The sequence below is a fragment of the Gekko japonicus genome, unplaced genomic scaffold, assembly GCF_001447785.1.
Source record: "Gekko japonicus isolate JY-2015 unplaced genomic scaffold, Gekko_japonicus_V1.1 scaffold232, whole genome shotgun sequence".
NCBI lineage: Eukaryota > Metazoa > Chordata > Lepidosauria > Squamata > Gekkonidae > Gekko > Gekko japonicus.
In genome coordinates, this window is record NW_015162481.1 from 635,520 (window position 1) to 654,753 (window position 19,234).

At 40.4% G+C, this 19,234-nt stretch overlaps 1 protein-coding gene across 1 annotated transcript in view; it reads right to left on the minus strand.

Annotated features, from left to right (window-relative positions):
* The window catches only part of VPS13B (vacuolar protein sorting 13 homolog B (yeast)), a 512,836-nt gene that overhangs the window by 265,540 nt on the left and 228,062 nt on the right, over window positions 1–19,234 (minus strand). The window contains exons 23-25 of the mRNA XM_015405853.1: window positions 10,661–10,895; window positions 8,466–8,686; window positions 1,549–1,755 (exon numbers count right to left, since the gene is read on the minus strand). Of these exons, the coding sequence (XP_015261339.1) occupies window positions 1,549–1,755; window positions 8,466–8,686; window positions 10,661–10,895 (663 nt within the window). The remainder of the gene's footprint in view (window positions 1–1,548; window positions 1,756–8,465; window positions 8,687–10,660; window positions 10,896–19,234) is intronic.

Sequence of the window (19,234 nt, forward strand, 5' to 3'; positions counted from 1 at the left end):
TTTTTCGCTGGGAGGGGGGGGGAAACAATTTTCAGTTCTTTTTCTCTGCATTTTGACAACTCACAGTTAAGCCGATCTTTTCTTTTCTTTTTCCATTTTTGCGGATGGTCGCTTTATCACTCGGTGACGTCTGGTGGCTCCGCTAAACCCCGTTCGGGGTCGCTCACGCAGCAAGGTCCATTGGGGCAGGGCATGGCGGGAGCCTCGCTCTCCGACCTCTCGGCCGAAAGAGCGACTCCCCCCTAGTGCGCCCTAAAGCGCCCCGGATCCGAGCTCCTCTCTTCTGAGGGGCTCGTTCGGGTCTCCGCTCGCGCGGATTCCCTCCTCCACCGCGGGCGGGCGAGGCGCCCTCGGGAGCGACCCGAGGAAGCGTCCGCCATGCACGGGAGCCAGACCGGAAGCCGATAATACTGACGAAACTTTAAAAGATGTACACCAAGATATGAAGTGCTATATAAATTAATATTAAGTATTAATTTTACACAACAGAGTCCCATTAGAACACACAAATGTTGGTCACCACCAAAAGGCAACACCAAAAAGAACTTCTGGTGTGGTTAGAAATATGAAAACCTTTAACTTTCTTTCATAATGGGCAGGGCACTTTTTATTTAGGTAAGTAAACAATATTGTTAGGTTAAAAGCAAATGGCTTGTGGAAAAGTACACACCATTGTGTGAGAAAGGTTAAGAGAGAGGGAAAGGTTAAAAAGGGAAGAAGGATTATAAAGGGCATATGTTTGTTACATTTTCCCATACATATCCAGTAGTGACTTTTGTTCCAGTGATCATCTACTCAGTCCTAAATTTGAGGGGGAAATCTCTACCTACTTGCTTTGTGGAGCAGGAGGGCAATTTACTGCGCTCTGAACCTGGGACCTTGGAGCCGAGCCATTGGATCAATTCACCGGAATGATCCTAAAGGTTGCTTGTGTAGAAGATATCCCTTGCAGAACTAGCCTGCCTCTATGTAAATTGCTTGCAAGAAACATTTGACTGTCTTAGGGACTTTGCCCTCAGTTGCTGGTGTTCGGGTCTGCTGAAGGCTGTCACAAATGTGAGAAGTCTAGGAGTGCTGGGTGCAAAAACATGTTTCTGTTCCCTCCCTTCCCAATTCCTGCCTTATTCAGTCCCAGGAAGTGCAAGATGTCATATTGCCTAGGTTGATAAAGAGAAGATGGACGTTTCTGGGGTGGAGGAGAGGTGTTGAGAAGAAAAGAAGTAGAAGAAATAGAGCTATCCCATTCCCACAATCATATATTCACCCCCTTACCCCCTCCCTTATTAACCTAACAGGCCCTTAGTTAATTGCAGTAGTGGCAAGCCAGACATAATGTTAATAACTAGTATTTTCTCCTCCTGTTTTGCCAAAGTTTGACTTCAAGAGTATTTAATGAAACATTTAGTGGACTACATGCATATGAACATAGATGCAGTACTTACTGAACCCTTTCCCATGTTCACTTATGCACATCTTTTATCCTTTTCCATTTTTATTTGGCCACTGGCCCAGCCTCCAACACTACTACATGCTATGTTGTTTAATTACCTCTGTAGTTGTCCCAATGTCAGCAGAGGGGCTACATGTGCTGGTATCTGGTGGAGCTGTCCCAACACTGCTTTTAACAGGGGAACTAGGAAGTGCAGGCCCCGAAATGGATTCTGTGCATGCCGTGGACTGATGCAAAGTGCCTTTCTTTTGAATCTTAGTCCAGACTTTGTTCATGATATCTATTAGCTCATAGAGCAACTGCACCTTAAATAGAAAAAAATCAAAGATAAATAAGTTCAGCAAACAAGTTCAGCAAACCATCAGACCTGTAGAACTATGCAAACTAAAGTTGTTAGCCTTCAGGAGGTGTGTGGAGATCTCCTGCAATTACAAATGATCTTCAGGTGACAGAGATCAGTTCACCTGTAGAAAATGGCCACATTTGAAGGTAGGTAACTAAAAGGTTGGAACAAAGAAAAAGAAAGTAAAATATAACTATGCTCATAGTATAAATGTACAAAATATTGTCTATAGTTTAATAATACATTCAGAAGTTCTAAAATATCATTTAAAACAGCAGTCCTGTGGTTCAGCATATTAAGTATCTAATCCCAATACAAAGGCAAATGTCCATCTACATATATAGTTTTAAAAGTAAATATTGTCTCCATATGCAAGAATAAATACCAAACGCATTTCAGCACCTGGCATTCCTCAGTGGTATAAGTCAAACTGAGCACTCCATTAATTTAACAAAAACATACATAAAACTGTGTTTTTATTTTAGTGTATTTCTTTTTCAGAACAGTATATTAGAATACTGAATGCAATGAATAGTGGGTAGTCTACTGACAACATTTCATCCAGCTCAAAACATGCTGTTAAGTGCCCTCCACGCCTGAGAGGAGATAATTAAGATCCTGTTACTTCCCGCAATCAGAAAAAACACCTTTAGACATTTTATCTGCTATTTGAAAAAGTGTGCCTTGCATATGAAAGCTCATACCTTGAATAAACCTTTGTTGGTCTTAAAGGTGCCACTGGACTCTTAAATTTGTTGTACATAAAACTGAACATACACAAAATGGACCTTATTCATGTTAAGAATGTTTACCCATTGAGTGAGTGGTGTCAGATTTTATTGAGATACAACATGGGCAACTCATCAAAATGTAAAATATTTCTTTTGTCCATGGATTTTTTTAGGTCCAATCTGAAACACTCAAAGCTCTAATGGAGTGCTCAGGTACAACTAGAAAATGTGCCAAAATGCTTTTGGTATTGGTTCTTGCATATAGAGACGGTATGTACTTTTAAATCTGTATTTACATAAATGGACATTTCTCTTTATATTGGGATTAGGCATTTATATGTTGAACCACAGGATAGTTGTTTTAAATGATATTTTAGAACTTCTGAATGTATTATTAAATTATATACAATATTTTCTGCATTTGCACTACATGCGTAGTTATATTTCACTTCCTTTTTCTTTGCCCAACCTTTTTGGTTGCCTTTCTCATGCAGGGTTTCTCCCCTTTTTTTGGTTGCACACATTTGAAGGTGGCTTCTATGGCATTATATTCCCTTCCCCCCCCCCCCCCCACCCCTCCCTTCTTCTCAGGCTCCACCCTCAAAATCTCCACGCATTTGCTAACCCAGAGCTGGCAATCCTAATCCAAATGTAAACAAAAATTACTAAATTGGAGAGTATTTTGATTGATGGAAATATTTTGATTGATAAAAGCACTCATGAACACTTTTATGACCTGACACAACCATGACCCTGGAAGGGCTTCCCTTTTGCATGGGTCTACAACACTCCAAGGAACCATGCAGGTGCAGAAGTGGCAAAGCCAAAACTTACACACCAAAACTGTCCAGCTCATCTGTAGTTAAAGGGAACTGGGATAATTTATGCCAGGAAGAACAGAGAGTATGGGGAGGAAGCACACATTCCCAGTGCTGGTTCTTCATGGTTAATAAGAAGTCAGCATTACATCTACCATGGCCCAGGTCCAAGTACACTTTCTAAAAACTACTCTTCTGAATCTCTGACTGGTCAATGAATTCCACTTGCCCTTTTGCCCTAATGGGCTAGCTGCTCCTGCTTGGCTGGTTGGTTGGGTTCAATATGAATTTATAAAAACGTGCCCTTTTCCTACAGGCATGGCAGCTTGGGATAGTAGATGCATATTTTATTTTAAAAATCTGCACACATACCCCAGCTTTGTGCATAGAAAAAAACCGCCCCACTTGCACTGCCCTTGTTATAGCTCTGCCAGGTTCAGCATACTAGTCCTCCTGATCTTCCATAGGCTGCAGCTGCTATTGCAGCCATAGAAAAATCTTTCACTTGAATGGTGGCAGTTAATAACAAGCCAAGACTTACAATGGAGGAACCCACTTTCTGAAAAGCTCAGAAGGCACCATGGAAAGTACTGGTAGGCACCACGGTGCCCACAGGTACCACATTGGAGAACCCTGTCTTAGAGGATACGCCAGGGCCCTGAATCACCCGGGGTCCTGTTTGCCGCACCATGGTGAGGGGGAGGGAGGGGCAGCCAAGACAATCCTTGCCAGGCAGAGGGGGTGGGCCAGCAGCAAGCACAGGAAACTTGCGCCCGCATGACCCGACACTGGCCCTATCAAAGGGGCTTGGGTGTTGGGGGGACAGGGGTGCCCTGGCTGTTACTAAAGGCACTGCACCGCCCCTCTTGCCATCTTTTCGGCATTGAGCGACTTGTCTGCAAACACATCAGTTCCTTTGAGGGTTGCAATACCTATCAATTTAACTATCACACTGCATTATTAGGGGCATCTGTAACCATTGTTACAGGTAGACAAGCTATACACAAGATGCAGAAGAAGAAATACAGAAGATGCATATTTAGGGGAGGGGGTTCTGAATAGTGAGATTGTTCCCCAAGACGCTGATCCGTGAGCTGCTTCTGCAAAGTTTTTAGAACATGCATCAGACATAAATCTGACAACATGGTTATTTTATGGATGGGCATTTTTGAGCCCCATCTTTCCAGATAGCTTAACGCATAAAAGATGTGACAGCTTTGCAACCAATGTTGCCACACAAAATATAAAGAGAGACATTTTCCTTAATATAAAGAACTGTAAAGAATTTACTTGCTAGTCTGAAATGCTTTATGACATTGGCTGCATTCGATTATACAGGGGTGGTGTTTCTATTTAGAATGTTGGTGGCAATGTCTCCAAAGCGAACTGTTTGATCATTCCCATATACAATCTAATAAGAAAAAGCCAGTATTGGTGTGAGGTCTTTTTTATTCTTAATTTTGGCAATACTTCTTAAATGTTATGGTAGTTTTGGTTACTTCAAAATTAGAAGTGCAATGCTTCTTTTTTAACAATGCTGCTTTCTAAATGCTTCTTTTTTTAAAAAAAATGCAGGCATCCCACTCAAATTTCTTATGCTAATACCAAGTTTGGTTCTGCATAAGCATAACCAGGGTCGCTATTTTGACAGACTAGGCAGTCAAGAGATTGTAGTATTACAAAAATATTAATGGCTTGTCTAAAAATTACAGGGGGTCCAATAATTCCCAGTCACAACCACTTTAACTGAGTTTGTGTGTGTCCTCTATAAAGTTAATATCTTTGCTACCTGGCATTACATTTTATGACATACGTGGCCTGGCCCAACAAAGTCCTATTTATATCAGATCCAGCCCTTGTAGCAAATGAGTTTGACACCCGTCTTAGAGATTTCTATCAGCAACAATGTGTCTTAATAAAGTTTAATAAAACTAGCTTAGTTTCCTGGAAGTTAGTACTTTCTTCCTGTATTTGAATACTTCCCTTGTGGGATTATAACTATCCCTTTTTTACTCTTGTTTTTACTCTTTTACTCAGTTTCCCTTTTCACACAAACCAGGAGTCTCTTTTGAGCTGGACCCTCTGAATAACTGGGTAAGAAATATCCTCTTTCTAGGAGCAATAATCCTTTTCTGTTAGGCAAGACTGGCAGTTTTCAATCTACTCTCCAGCCTGTCAAACCTATACCCCAGTTCTGGAGACTGTAAATAAATAAAAATCAGCTACAGCTGACACTTAGACTTTTAAGTTCTGATTTCTGGACTTTTCCGCAAATGTACACGCTAAGGGTAAGGAGTTGTGTTTCTTCACTTCTCAAGTAGCTTGTCTATTTCCCTAAGACTGACACATACCTTCCTCCTGATTAACAACTGCCAAGCCAAAGTCCAAACGAACAAGGACCAAAAAGGGGTAAATCATTTCTACCATTCCAGCCTAACTGAAAGCTCTTTTTCATGCCTACCTCATCTCCTTAGGAGGAAGACACAAAATGAGAGGTAACTGCTGTTATTCCAGCAAACTTTTTATTATAAAACTAATTGCTGGGTGAAGCGGGCTGGCAGCAGAGGCTTTGGCATCCACCAGGGTGAGGGCTTTTTCAGTTGTACCCCCATCCTGGTGGAATGCCCTCTCAGATGAGACCTGGGCCCTACAGGACCTCCCTAGGTTCCGCAGGGCTTGTAAAGCTCTGCCCCACCTCTTTAATTGTTACACATTAGGTTAATGTCAACAAAATATGGCTCCTAAATTTTATTATTATGGAAGCTATCGTTTAAAAATACATTTTAAAGGATCATATAAAAAGATTAAAGTATTCAAACTACTGTTAACTGCATATAAGACTCAAAGCCAAGGAAATTTTATATAATTCCCTGCTACAGTCTCAGCTGTAAATCCAAACAGCTTTTATAGTAGTTTAATTACATCTCTGCTGTTTTGGTGGCATATTGCAGCTGAAATACTAGTTTACACAAAGTAACTGCTATCCTGAATGGACAGAAGAAAATGGAGAATGAGGAAATTGCTTGGTTAATACTACAGAGAAAGAGTCCTCTGTTAGCTGTGGCATAGCTGAAATGTGAATCAGAGATGCTTCAGAATTTATGTTACGACTGGGTTTATCACAGATCAACTAGTTATTTGCCACAGTAAACATGAAAGGGAGCTTTAGTTCTCTAAACAGTTGGTGACATGCAAGGAACACGCACTAGGAAACTGCAGTTGTCTGTCATTTGTCATGTGCCCAGTGATTCAGCAATTTTTTGCCTTTTAGTGAATACTTTTTTGAAGAAAAAAATTATTCACTTTTGCATGGTATGCGACCACATTTTAATCAAAATCACAACTGATACTTCAAGGAGAACTTCTGAGAGCACAAGATGATGCACAGAAAACTGGTGACCAATGATGGCACTTATGCAAGTAGAATCTTCCTCTGGGTGCAACAGAAGCAAATACAAAATTGCATGGTGGGAAGGAAGTCGTAGAACTTGCTTGCCTTTCAAGACATATCACTGTCACTTGCATTTTTAAGCCTGAAGCATTTTCTAGTTAATGGAACTTAATTGAAAGACCACATAAAAGTTCTGTTTCCAAGCAACAAGAGTTACGCATGTTCTGTCTGCAACCTTATGGATCCTCCTTTTTATAACAGACCAATCCAGGGGAAATCTCCTTTTCCTTGACCCAATTCTGGTCCTCTTTTCCTGCACTGAGCTATGCTCTGCTGTGGCCTCTTTTCCTGCACTGAGCTATGCTCTGCTGCTTCAGATACCAGTTCCCGGAACTGTGACAAAGCAGCTTCTTATTTGATGGCTGAGATCTGGAGACCTTTTTACAGACCTTATTTCATGACATTTAAACATAACTGAGATCAAATTCAATTAAAATTACCAGTGCAGAGCCACATATCAAAGCCATCCAAATGTTGGACACTTAATCATGACAATCTGAGCATAACAGTAACCCCTCTCCCACTGTTGTGGGCCAGCGTGACCAGCATGAGTCCAGTGTGGCTGAAGACTCCTCAGGAGTCAAGGAGCCACATGCAGCCAGCTCTGAATCAGCTAAAGTTGGTGAATAAGAGATATAGGAGCCTCAAGATTCATTGCCAGCAGCTGACCTTGACCCACCCACCCACAGTTCTGAAGTAGCCCATCAGGCTCCCCTTCGTTAATTGACCAGAGAAGGGAAAGGCTCCGACAAGACTTAAGAACACGCAGACAGAGTGCTCGCCTCTTGGCTCGGTGCCAGACACTTGATGATAGCAGTTCTGAGTAAGTGCAGGAGCACCTCCAAGCAGATGGCTGTAAATCAGGCTTGTTAAGGAATGCCTATATAAAGCAGACCTGAAGAGCTGCAGATTGTGGAAAAAACCTGTCAGAACACTGTGAACTTTGTGACCACAGCTCTGGACTCTGCCTGCCTCCTGGGACCTTTGGACTGACCCTCTACTCTGCTTTTTGCAACTGCCTGAACCTTGCTTATAAATTATCTTGGACTGCCTGAACCTTGCTGATCAATAACCTTGGACTGCTTTGACTCTGCTTTCCTGAACAACCCATAATCTCTGCTAAACTGCTGCTAAACTGGTATTTGACCCCTGGACTGGACCCTTGGACTGGACCCTTGACTGTGATCTAGTTCTGTTGCCTTGCTCTGTGGCCTAGCTCTGTTGCTTTACACTGCCTGTATACCAGGACACTCACTTATTGTCCTCTTTCAGAGTACCACTATTTTCCTTGAAAGGTTTCCATGCTAAACTGTAGAAGGTATGTGTTAATTTGCACAAAAATTACATTAGATCATTTCATTAGATGCATCCATAGTGACAGCAAAGCAGGGCCCCAACATTTAACAGTACATCTGCAAGTGATTTCATTCCATCAGCCAAAAGATGCATTTATGTACCATAGCTATTACACTTTGAAACGAATTTAAATTACAAAACTTGAAAGAGCTTCAAAGTGAATCTTAATCTAAGTACCCTGATCTTGATGGCTCAGTTTTTAGGGACCAGGGGGAGGGGGGGATGCTTAAAAGAAGTGAACTTTCCCCAAAAATACAACAATCTTTAAATCAAGCAATTTTTAATTTACCCTAATAAATCAAATAAATGTACCAACCTGAGGATTGGAGCATTTTACTTCTAGTGACTCAAGGTCAACATGAAGGCATACAACAAACGAGTGCCTATATTCAGACCCTGCAGCAAGCAGTTTTTGTGAAGTGACTGCCAAAGTAGAAGTGCAGCCCATGGGCTCTATTAAGTTAAGGGTCATTTGCTGCCCGAGGAGTGTGTAGATACTGAAATGATCGAGGCTGATTGTCCAAGGGAAAGCATCACCTGGTGATTCAAGAGCATAGAAAAACAAGACATTAAACAGATACAGAAATAAATTCAAATGTACCAAACTAAAAAACTCGTGGCTGGATTAATACTGTACAAAGTCTAATAAAAATATCTGTGCAAGAGCTTGTGTATCTGCCTACTCATACTACCATCAGCAGCATTTTCTGAATGGAACACAGAATTTACAAAGCTGACATTACCCTTTTTTATTTTTACCATGTTCACATATACACTGCCTGTATGTTTGCAACTATATTCCAGAGTTTTAGTGCATCTGTTCAAGTGATGAAAGTCAGCTTTTTAATAGCAATCAGGCATGATATTGCTAATACTTTTGTCCTACAGATTTCAATGGGAGACTTTTAAAGACAGGCATCTCCCTTCAAACAGGACATTAAAATGCTTTCTCTAACCGGATCATTCCCTTCATTTAAATACTTTTCCCGTAAAAAATTAATTATTAGGATTCAGAAACAAATAACTAAAAGTTCCTTCCTTCCCCACTGTAACTACAAAGACTAATATATTTGTGATGTGTTAATAGATCTTCAGAACTGGGAATAAATGCTAGACATACTGTTACCATTTTTACTGATTGCTTTGCTAATATATCACTGGCATGTATACATTATACCTTTCTAAGCACTTAAATTCCTGCTTCATATTAGGTGAGGATTGGAACCAATGATTAAAGTAAAAAAGTGTCCTTATCACGAAACACACAACAAGCTTTTTCAATGAAGATAGTACTGGAAACTGAATGAAGTCTCCAAATATATGTACTGCAGCATCATCCAAAACATAAGCTACAGGGATTTATTATACTGGAAGTTTATCTAGCCCCCCCCCCCTTTTGGCTTTCAATCAGACTTTTGGGTTTTGTGCAATTTCTACCGCGTGAGTGCCAAGAACATTAGGTAGTAGTATTTGGAATGATGAAGTGCATGGCCACAATAGGATTCAACTTTTGTTTTGATCCATGTACACAGATTAGCACTAGCTTTACGTAAGTATCATTTATTGTGAGGAATATGAAATGAAAGGCAAGAGCAGAGGGAGGACCTGTACAAGGACAGTGCTGGTTTCAGCCTGAGAGTGTAAACAGATTGTGAACAACACATAAGCCCTACATTCTAAACCCTGGCTCTGATAATTATGGAATCTGTCCTTCAACATGCTGAACAGTCTGCTACAGTCAAATAATATGGACCTAAGCCTTATGATATTAACACTGGGGCCATAACAGTTTTTGTGCACTGATGAAGGACTATCTGCAGTTAGATATCTGCAGTTCTAGTCTGGATGTCTGACGTTAAAACCTTGTCCTTAGACCTACACATACTTCAGTCTCATCATTTGTAATATAGGACGACTAGTATAATAATTTTTTTACCTTACAATTTTAACTTAATTTATTATTTTCAGTATTAGTATAATACTGTGAAAAGACTGGAGCACATTTCAGAAATGGAGATTAGTTCTGTGAAATGACAGCTTGAAGAGATGAACATTTTTGCTACAACTTACTGCCTCATTTCTTTGACAATAACAAAATTTTCAAAATATGGTTACTGCATTTAATTTTTTCATATTAGAAACAGTTAATAAGAAGACTTTTAAACTGCTCTTCGCAAATATAGAATACAGACAAAATTTATATTTAGAGCTAATACAGAAGGTTAAGAAATTAATGAACAAATAATTTAGTAGCAAAGACAGAGCTGTTTGCCAAAGATTGCCATCTTATGACACTGGATCAGCATACTGTGAGAATATATTTACAAGAAGAGGTGTTATTAACATTGACAGTTCAAACAATTTATTATATAATTACAGCAGATACTTTACAATACTAGACTATAACAGTTCCATCCCGTATTTGCACTGTTATGTTGAAGACTGAGAAATTACACGATCAGGCAACAGAAAATATTGTAGCATATAATACTTGAGAGTGAAATACTCTACCTTCTTCAAGAACTGGTCTTTGCACAACAAAGGGAATCTCTTGTAGGGGCTCCATGTACTTGTGGCCAGCACTCATAATCTTTACTTGGGGCAAGCAAAGAACAAGAGTCCCAGGCATACTTGCCTGCCCATGATACCAGCTTCGGACAGTCCCAGGAATATCTCCAGAGACAATTGTACTAGGAGATGGTAGGCTGTCATTTGGAATGAACACACAACAGGACTGTAGTTCAAGCTGGAAAACAAACACACACCCATAATAGGAATCTCACATGCAGACCACTGGAAGATGTATTTATTGTATCTGTAGATATAAATATCACACAACATCAAGAACCAAAGTCAGTTGTACAATGACCTACAAATGATAGCCTCAATTTAAAATGAAGGCACATGACAGCAGGTATTTTTGCATTTCTGTAATTTACATTTAGAAAAAGTAACACCTGAAGGGGTGTCATTTCAGTCTATAAACTTGTTCATGGGGAAAAAATTGGCACAAAAAGCTGAACATACGTTCTACCTTCCCACACCTCTTGCCAGGAGACATGACTGAATCGGAAACAGAAAGAGAGAATCTGCCTCCTTTTTGCAGTTCATTAGCAATAGCTAAGGATTTAGCTCTAACTAGTAATTCACATATTGTTACATTCAGTGAGGATCCTTAAGTAAAGATGAATCCTTTCAGTAAGCATTCATCATCTGTACTTAAAAATCCTCACTGAAAGTAACAGTGTGTAAGTTACTAAGATCTGAATGCCTGCAAAATGGAGTATGGAGTACAATTTATTCTTGGAAAAGATCAGAACTAATGTAATTAATTTGGATAATTCTGAATATAAGCAGCCCTGTACCTAAGGGGGAAAATAATACAACATAGAAGAAAATTTGAGTCCAGTGGCACCTTTAAGACCAACAAAGTTTTATTCTGGGCATTTGAAAAAGTTTAAATGTGCACAAAAGCTTATATACAGAATGAAACTTTGTTGATCTTAAAGGTACCATGGGAGTCAAACTTTATTCTGCTGCTTCAGACCAACATGGCTCACCCATCTGAAACTATTTTAAGAAGAGAAGAAGAGATTGGATTTATACCCCACCCTTCATTACCAGGAGTCTCAGAGCAGTTTACAATCTCCTTTCCCTTCCCTTCCTCACGACAGACACCCTGTTAGGTAAGTGGGGCTTTTGAGAGCACATAAGAACAGCTCTGAGCACATAAGAACGACTGACCCAAGGTCACACCAGCAGCTGCATGTGGAGGACTGAGGACTCAAACCCGGTCCCCCCAGATTACAGTCCACGCTTCTAACCACTACACCAAGCTGGCTCTCTTGTTCTATTATTTTTAAGCCATTCATACTTTTTCAATGTTTATTTCAATGTTTATTTACTGTCCAAGACCAATGATCAAAGAGATACATATTCATTATGTACCAACAAAATTGCTTTCAGCTTAAAAGATATTTAGAAATATAACCTTAAAATCATTAAAAGTTTAAAAATCCATTGTATCAAAAATTATAAATTATCTACGACTGAACTAATTTTGAGTAATGTGGAAGGTAGATAGGGTTATGCTTGATCTACTTTGTTGTGGAATTTTACCAGATGTGCACAGAATTTAGCTATTTGTCTACAGATTTGCTGATTTTCCTCAATCAAAAGTCTCTCAAGATCAACACTATCTGCATCAAGTGCTGGTCTATCTAAGAGGGGGGTGATAAGTTTGTCCCTGTAAGCTTGATGAAAAGGACAGCGGAAGAACATGTGGAGCATCGATTCCCCTTCTCCCATAGAACATGAGCAGCACCTGTCTTCATATGGTATCTTTCTATATTTCCCCTCTAGGGCCTTAGAGGGAATAGCCGCACAACGAGCCAAGGTAAAAGCTCTTCTGTAGGATGGTACATCCAGATAAGTCAGGTATTTAGCCATATTCATTACATATCTAGAGTCATTGTGGACCAGGAAGGAAGGAGCTCGATTTAAATCCCCTTGGCGCTCCAGATCACAAATCCTTTGTTTAATTATACTTCTCGCCTGTATACTATTTTGTGCCAATAAATCCTCAGGCAAGAGTCCCATCTTTTCTAGATTAGTCTTGGTCCTTTGGATCCACCTTGGCTGATAAGAATCTTTATTTATTGGGGGAGAAGTCCTTTTGTATTTGAATTGATCTTGAGCCATTGATATGCAGAGGATACCAACACTCTAGCTTCTATTCTCATTAGACTGGTTTCTAGGCGTAAAAAGGCATTTGACACTCCCGAGGGAACCTGTAAGACCTTGTGAATGAATCTGGATTGAACCTTCTTAAGAGCACATAAATTAGTGGCAGAAATACCCAAGTAAGTACCGTACAGGAGCTGTGCTAATACTTTAGCTTAAACAACTTCAAAGCTGCCGGAACGTACAGACCTCCCTTAGATGGATAGAATCTCAAGACAGTGTGTAGTGTTTTCTCAGCTTTTTCCACCATCATATTACAGTGTGCTGAGTTAGCTCCTGATTCCTGAAAGGCCACACCCAAGTAAACAAATTTGTTTACTTGCTCAATTTGGTTTCCTTTCATTGTCCACAGATACTTCTTGGGACGTCTACCAAATGCCATCACTGTTGTTTTATCGTAGTTTATCACCAGGTGTTCTTTCTCGCACTATGTTACGAAGCAACCTAATGCCCTTCGTAACCATTCATATTTAAATAGCTAGATGAGTTTTTTAAATGTAAATTTTAGTGGCATCTTCACTGTGCCAGTTCTTTGACTTTAGGAAAACGTATCTGATCATTTTTTCATAACTGCAACCCAAAGAGCTGATTGTATATGCTGCTCTTTATTTCTTCTCAACTTGAAAACAATAAACGCACATTGCATACACATTGTTACACTGCAGGTCATATCTAGTCTGCTGGTGAACTAGCTCCCATTTGGTACAATTTGTATTCATAGAGGAAACTAGAATTCACAAAGGGTAGATTGCCACCAATGACTGCACATAGCTGGGTTATCGCTGGAGCCACTGGGCTGTCCCCTAGACTGTCCTTCCAACAGTGCCTCGCAAGGGCACTAAAGACATGTAGGACTGAAATACTATAAACAATGTGCCTGCTTAATAAACACTACCTAGTTATTTATCTCTATTCCAGTTTTGCTTAGATAAGATGACGAAGATTTACTGTAGATAAATAAGCTAGATTTGCAAAAATAAATACATTGCCACATGTAGTCTGTGTTTGTTTCTAATTTTAGGGCTATTTGGAGTTGAAAGACAATGTTAATTACATTTTTTATAAGTATTTATTGATCTAAGTGTACAGAATGTACTTTAAGCTGAAAAAAAGAAACTGTGTATTTTACAGGTTTATGTAGTCAAAAGCCTACTGCAATGATGTTTGCAGTGACACGAGTATATTTTTGGCTCATTAGGAACTGATGGCATGGTTGCAATATATAATCAACACATCTTGTCTTCCAACAATATGCTAAATGAGTAATATTTTAATTAAAACCCTCTTTGTTATAGCTTAGAAGACACATCTCTTTCATCTTATGAAGTTACGACATGCATAAAATAGTCCACAGATACAATTAATTGACCATGACCGAAATGATAGTCATAATCAGGAATCCCAACAACTTTTAAAACAAAAATGAGCAAGAAGAAGAATTCTAGTCAGCCTTCTTTGTGGCTGTGCTAGATTTTTCTACTTGTAGAGGACTGTTGCTTCTGTCTCTTCTACAGAAGGGGACTTTAGTAACGCAAGGGTTGAAACCTACCATTTGCTTCCACTCAGTCCAAGGAACACCTAAGAAAGTTTCCAAGATGAAGGAGGCCTGCCCATCAATAAATAAATGATGGGGCCCAGGGTACGTCAGCTGAGATGAACATCGCTTATTACATTCCATTGTATGTCCACTGCAATAGACTTGAGACCCAAGAGTAGGGATGTGCATTCGGTTCGTCCGAACTGAATGCACCCCCGAAAATGGTCTATTCGGACCCATTTTGGGCTGCTGCAGGCCGATTCACTGATCTGAATCGGCTTGCTGTCCAATTGCCGCCGAATTTCGGCGGCAATTCGACCCCATTATATCCTATGGGCCATTGAAGTCAATGGCGAAAACATAGGGTATATTCTGGGGGCTGGAGGGGAGGGGGTTTGAGGGAGAGGCTCCAACTCACATGGTAGCTGCTGGAGCCGCTCCCCAAGATACCAACCAAATTGGAAGAACATTGGACCAGGGGATCCAATTTTACGGGCCCCCAAACAGGTTGCCCCTATCCCCTCCATTGTTCTCTATGGTGGGAAAAAGTAACTATTTTCCCACCATAGAGAACAATGGAGGGGATAGGGGCAACCTGTTTGAGGGCCCGTAGAATTGGACCCCCTGGTCCAATGCTCTTGAGATATAATGGGGCTGAAATTGACATTCGGCTGGCCAAAAGACTCCCAAATGGGCTGGTAATGATGAAACTGACATGCGGGAGCCTTACTGCCATCCGAAATTGATTCTGCCGATTCGGCCAAATCCGAACGGGCTGAATTTTTTTTTTTGGCACACCCCTACCCAAGAGGAAGGAAAGCAAGTGCTCCTTCATCCTCAGGAACAGGGCAAGAGGGCTCTGGAGATGGATGGCAATGCATCCTGAAGGCTTCTGAGATGCAGCAGTTCCACCTCGAGTGGGTCCTTGCCCATCAGGTCCCATGGCAACTTCCAGGCAATAGAATTCTGAAGTGGTCCAACACTATATTTGATGAACTTTGGGGATGTGTCTAGGGCCCTGGGATAAGGAAAAAGGGATTGAAGGACAGCAAAAAAACCCCTTTCCTTCCTCTCTCTGCCCCACAGCCTCTTCTCCCTTGGGAAGGGAAAACAGACAAAATTTCCTCAACCCTCTGCCTTCCCCCACCATCAGTTCCTTACAAATAATCACTTGTTTATACCTACAATATAAAAGTCTGGAGAACATGAACAGTTTGGATTTCTTTTTTGTAACTTTATTGCATCAGAAATATTGAATAGTAAGGTATTACAATTAAAATAAAAGGAACTGTGGCCCCGCTTGAATCACAATACATTTTAATATTTTAGTTGGATGTAACTTTCATCAGCACATCTGAAGCCAAACTACAGTTGATGGACATGCTGTGTTTGCTCTAATTTTAACCTCCTTGTATGAAATGCATGAAAAATCCCAGGAAAATCATGATCTATTTGGCATATGCTGCACCTTCTTCCTCATCATGAACTTTTGGGCAACAGTATCACAATAGAGAAGATGGGGAGACATGCCGTGATTCCCCTTTGCTAGCTACATTACCACACTGCGGGAATCCTGATGATCACGCTCTACAACCTAGTCCCCTTATTGGCCAAGCACAAAGGCAAATAACAGAAAAGAGGCTTTCAGCCCAGCCTCCCTGACATAACTCTACATATCCTGTGTTCTGTTATCTAGTACACTTTATCCTGCAGCATCTATGGTTCTCCTGTCTTCATTTTCCCTCACAACAACACTACAAGGAGGGTGAGACTGAGAGAGTGCAACTGGCCCTCAGGTGACCAGCGAACCTCACGGTGAAATGGGCATTTGAACCTGGTCTCCCAGCCCCTAGTCCAACAGTCTAACCACAACGTCATACTGGCTTCTCCAATATTCTATCAAGGGAAGGCAAGCACTGCAGGAGTTGCAAGCTGCACTCACGGAACATTGCTCATTTATATTTCATCCTCCCTGCCCTGTCACCTTTATGTGTGTGCTGTCATGCACACATCTGTATGTTTGTATGTACACACACACTCACACACACACACATACAGAAAGTAGAATGTGCTCTCTGGAAAATCTATCAAAGCAAATTACAGTAAAAGAGAAGAACATTACTTCTAAATTTTTAATTAGTTGTTGGATTAAATAATGAGAATGTGTCATCAATCACTTTATTGATAGGAATATTGCTTTAAAATATATGTAATCCAAATATCTTAAAATTCCTGTTCCCTTAAAGTTACATCAATTGCATATATTAAAGCTATCAAATAAATCTTTTTACACTTTAAAAGTAACTATTAAACTGTATGTCTAAAATTGTGAATTTAATGTGAAATGTGACTGATTTATATAACTGAATATAAATCTACAGCAGTAAATCTTGCATTAATGTAAGGATCTGACAATCCAAGGGAAAGAAAATGAAGTAATCTGCCAGTAAGAAGTCCTCAAGCTGGGGGTCAGATCCTGTTCATGGAAACCATCTGGTTGGGACCCTCTAAGCCACACCAAACACAAATGATCTTTTAAAAAAATATCCTATTCATTAATGCATCACAGCTGCACTGAGTGTTACTTCATTTTTCCATGGCAACATCCTTTCTGTTTCAAGGATCATATTTCAGTTTTGGTAGCAACACGTTCTTTGGCCAATACTGAACATACTTGTGCATTAAAGACAAGGAATTATTACAAATTCTTGAAATAGAATCACCTCCTATTTTGATTACGTTAAGGGCTGTGCTTGCTATGCAACGCTCACCTAACAACGTGCCAATAAAGCACAGCCAATTCTGCCTGAGGAAAAAAAAAGAAAATATAAGAACAACATGGTACTTTTTGGTTGTTGTTTTTTACAACAAGTAGCACACTTTGAAAAGTGCACGCATTTCTAGATTGAGTTTATTCAATAAAATTTTAAGTTCTACAACAAGGAACATTTTGTATTTTGTTAAGGCAAATGATTACATGGTATTATATACTTTTATATAGCACTTTTCTAAAGTGCTTGACTCACATCATCTCAGTAACCTCTACAACAAACCTGTAAGTCAAGATTGCATTTTGATCCCTATGTTATAGATGAAGAATGAAGTCTAAATCATGTCTCAAGCCAATATTTGAACCAGAACTTCATAGCACATGTCATGCTTTTAAATATGTTATGCCAGCTTCATTTGTATGACATATGCCTGATGGGTGTGTTATGTGCTGTCAGGTCATTTCCGACTTATGGAAGCCCTATGAATTAATGACCTCCAAAATGTCCTGTCATTAACCACTTTGCTCAGGTCTTACAAAATGATACACTTGATAGATTTACTCGGTGAGAATTATATATTGTAAGAATGCACTGCAAAACCCCACAAAAATTTACTATATTTTGTATATTAGATACAATCAGGGGTCATTTCCTGTGGGAGCGCACAGGAGCGGAGCTCCGGCAGTAAGGAGCCCAGGGGGCAGGAACATGCAAGAAGCCCCGCCCCTGCTCCCAGCAGCCCTCAGTCAGGCCATGAGGAGCAAGAAGCAGCCAGGTAAGCCCCCCCCCACGGCCCACCTTCAGGTACAAGCGCTCCCTCCTCTGTGAGGACAGATCTACCCCCCAAATAGCTAGCCATCCAAAACAGTCCAATGGAGCCTGAGCGGTGGGTGTTGCCTTCTGACACACTTCCGATGATGTCAGGGTGTGTGGCATATGCAAATAACTTATGCAAATAACTTATGCTAATGAGCTCCTGCACCTCTTTTTCTACAAAATGACCCCTGGATACAATATATTATTTAATACAAATAAGATATTTAACAGCAGCTAGACAGTAGGGATGAAACTGCAAGCTTTGAGCCAAACAGTCTCTCTGGACTATCTGAGGGCATCAGATTCTTTGTGTTCCACAAGACCCTAAAAGCTAACAAACCCTTCATGAGGATGGTCCTCTGTGCTGCTCAGTTTATTTTTGTTGACTGATGCTTCAAGAAGATATGCCACTATTATTGGTCAGGGATCCTATAGAGCCCAGCAGTTAGCAGATGCCAGCAGCTACAGGGTAGGGATGAGAGTGGTGGACCAACTGTTCATATGTCCCACCATGTGTGTGCTCACCTCCAGCTTCACAGTATTTCACCAGGGCCTAACAGATGCTGTAGAACTAGCTGGAACATCTTTTATCATGAATAAAGTATAGGGCTACTCTTCTCTCTATAGTCATTGGAATGCTGATGGTGTTTTTACTTTTGAAGGTTCAGCATTAGCACGTAGAAGGAATAAGCTAACCAAGCAGGGTATTAGGGGTAGGTAGACAAAGAAACCAAACAGTAAACATGCCCTCTATTTCTCATAAATGCCTTTTATAATCTTATATAGTAAATGATGTGACTATTGCACTGGAAGCCAATCTTGGCAGAAACGTATGGCATAAATAAAGGTGGAAAGTGCTGTCAAGTCACAGCTGACTTATGGTGACCCTGTGGGGTTTGCCATTGCCTGCCTTTGCATCACAACCCTGCTATTCCTTGGAGGTATCCCATCCAAATACTAGCTAGGGCCAACCCTGCTTAGCTTCCTAGATTTGATGATATCCGAATACTAGCCGGGTCAGAGCAAGACATAAATACACTGAATAAATAAAATACTGATTGGATACAGTGTCCAATCAGGTGGAATTTCACAGGCCAGATTAAGAGCAGTAAGATTGATTTAGAATGGAATGTGAGCAACATATTGCAGAGAGAGGAATGAGACATCAAATGGTTAAGCACATCAAAGGGATAAAAAGGAGATCAGACAATGGAAGCA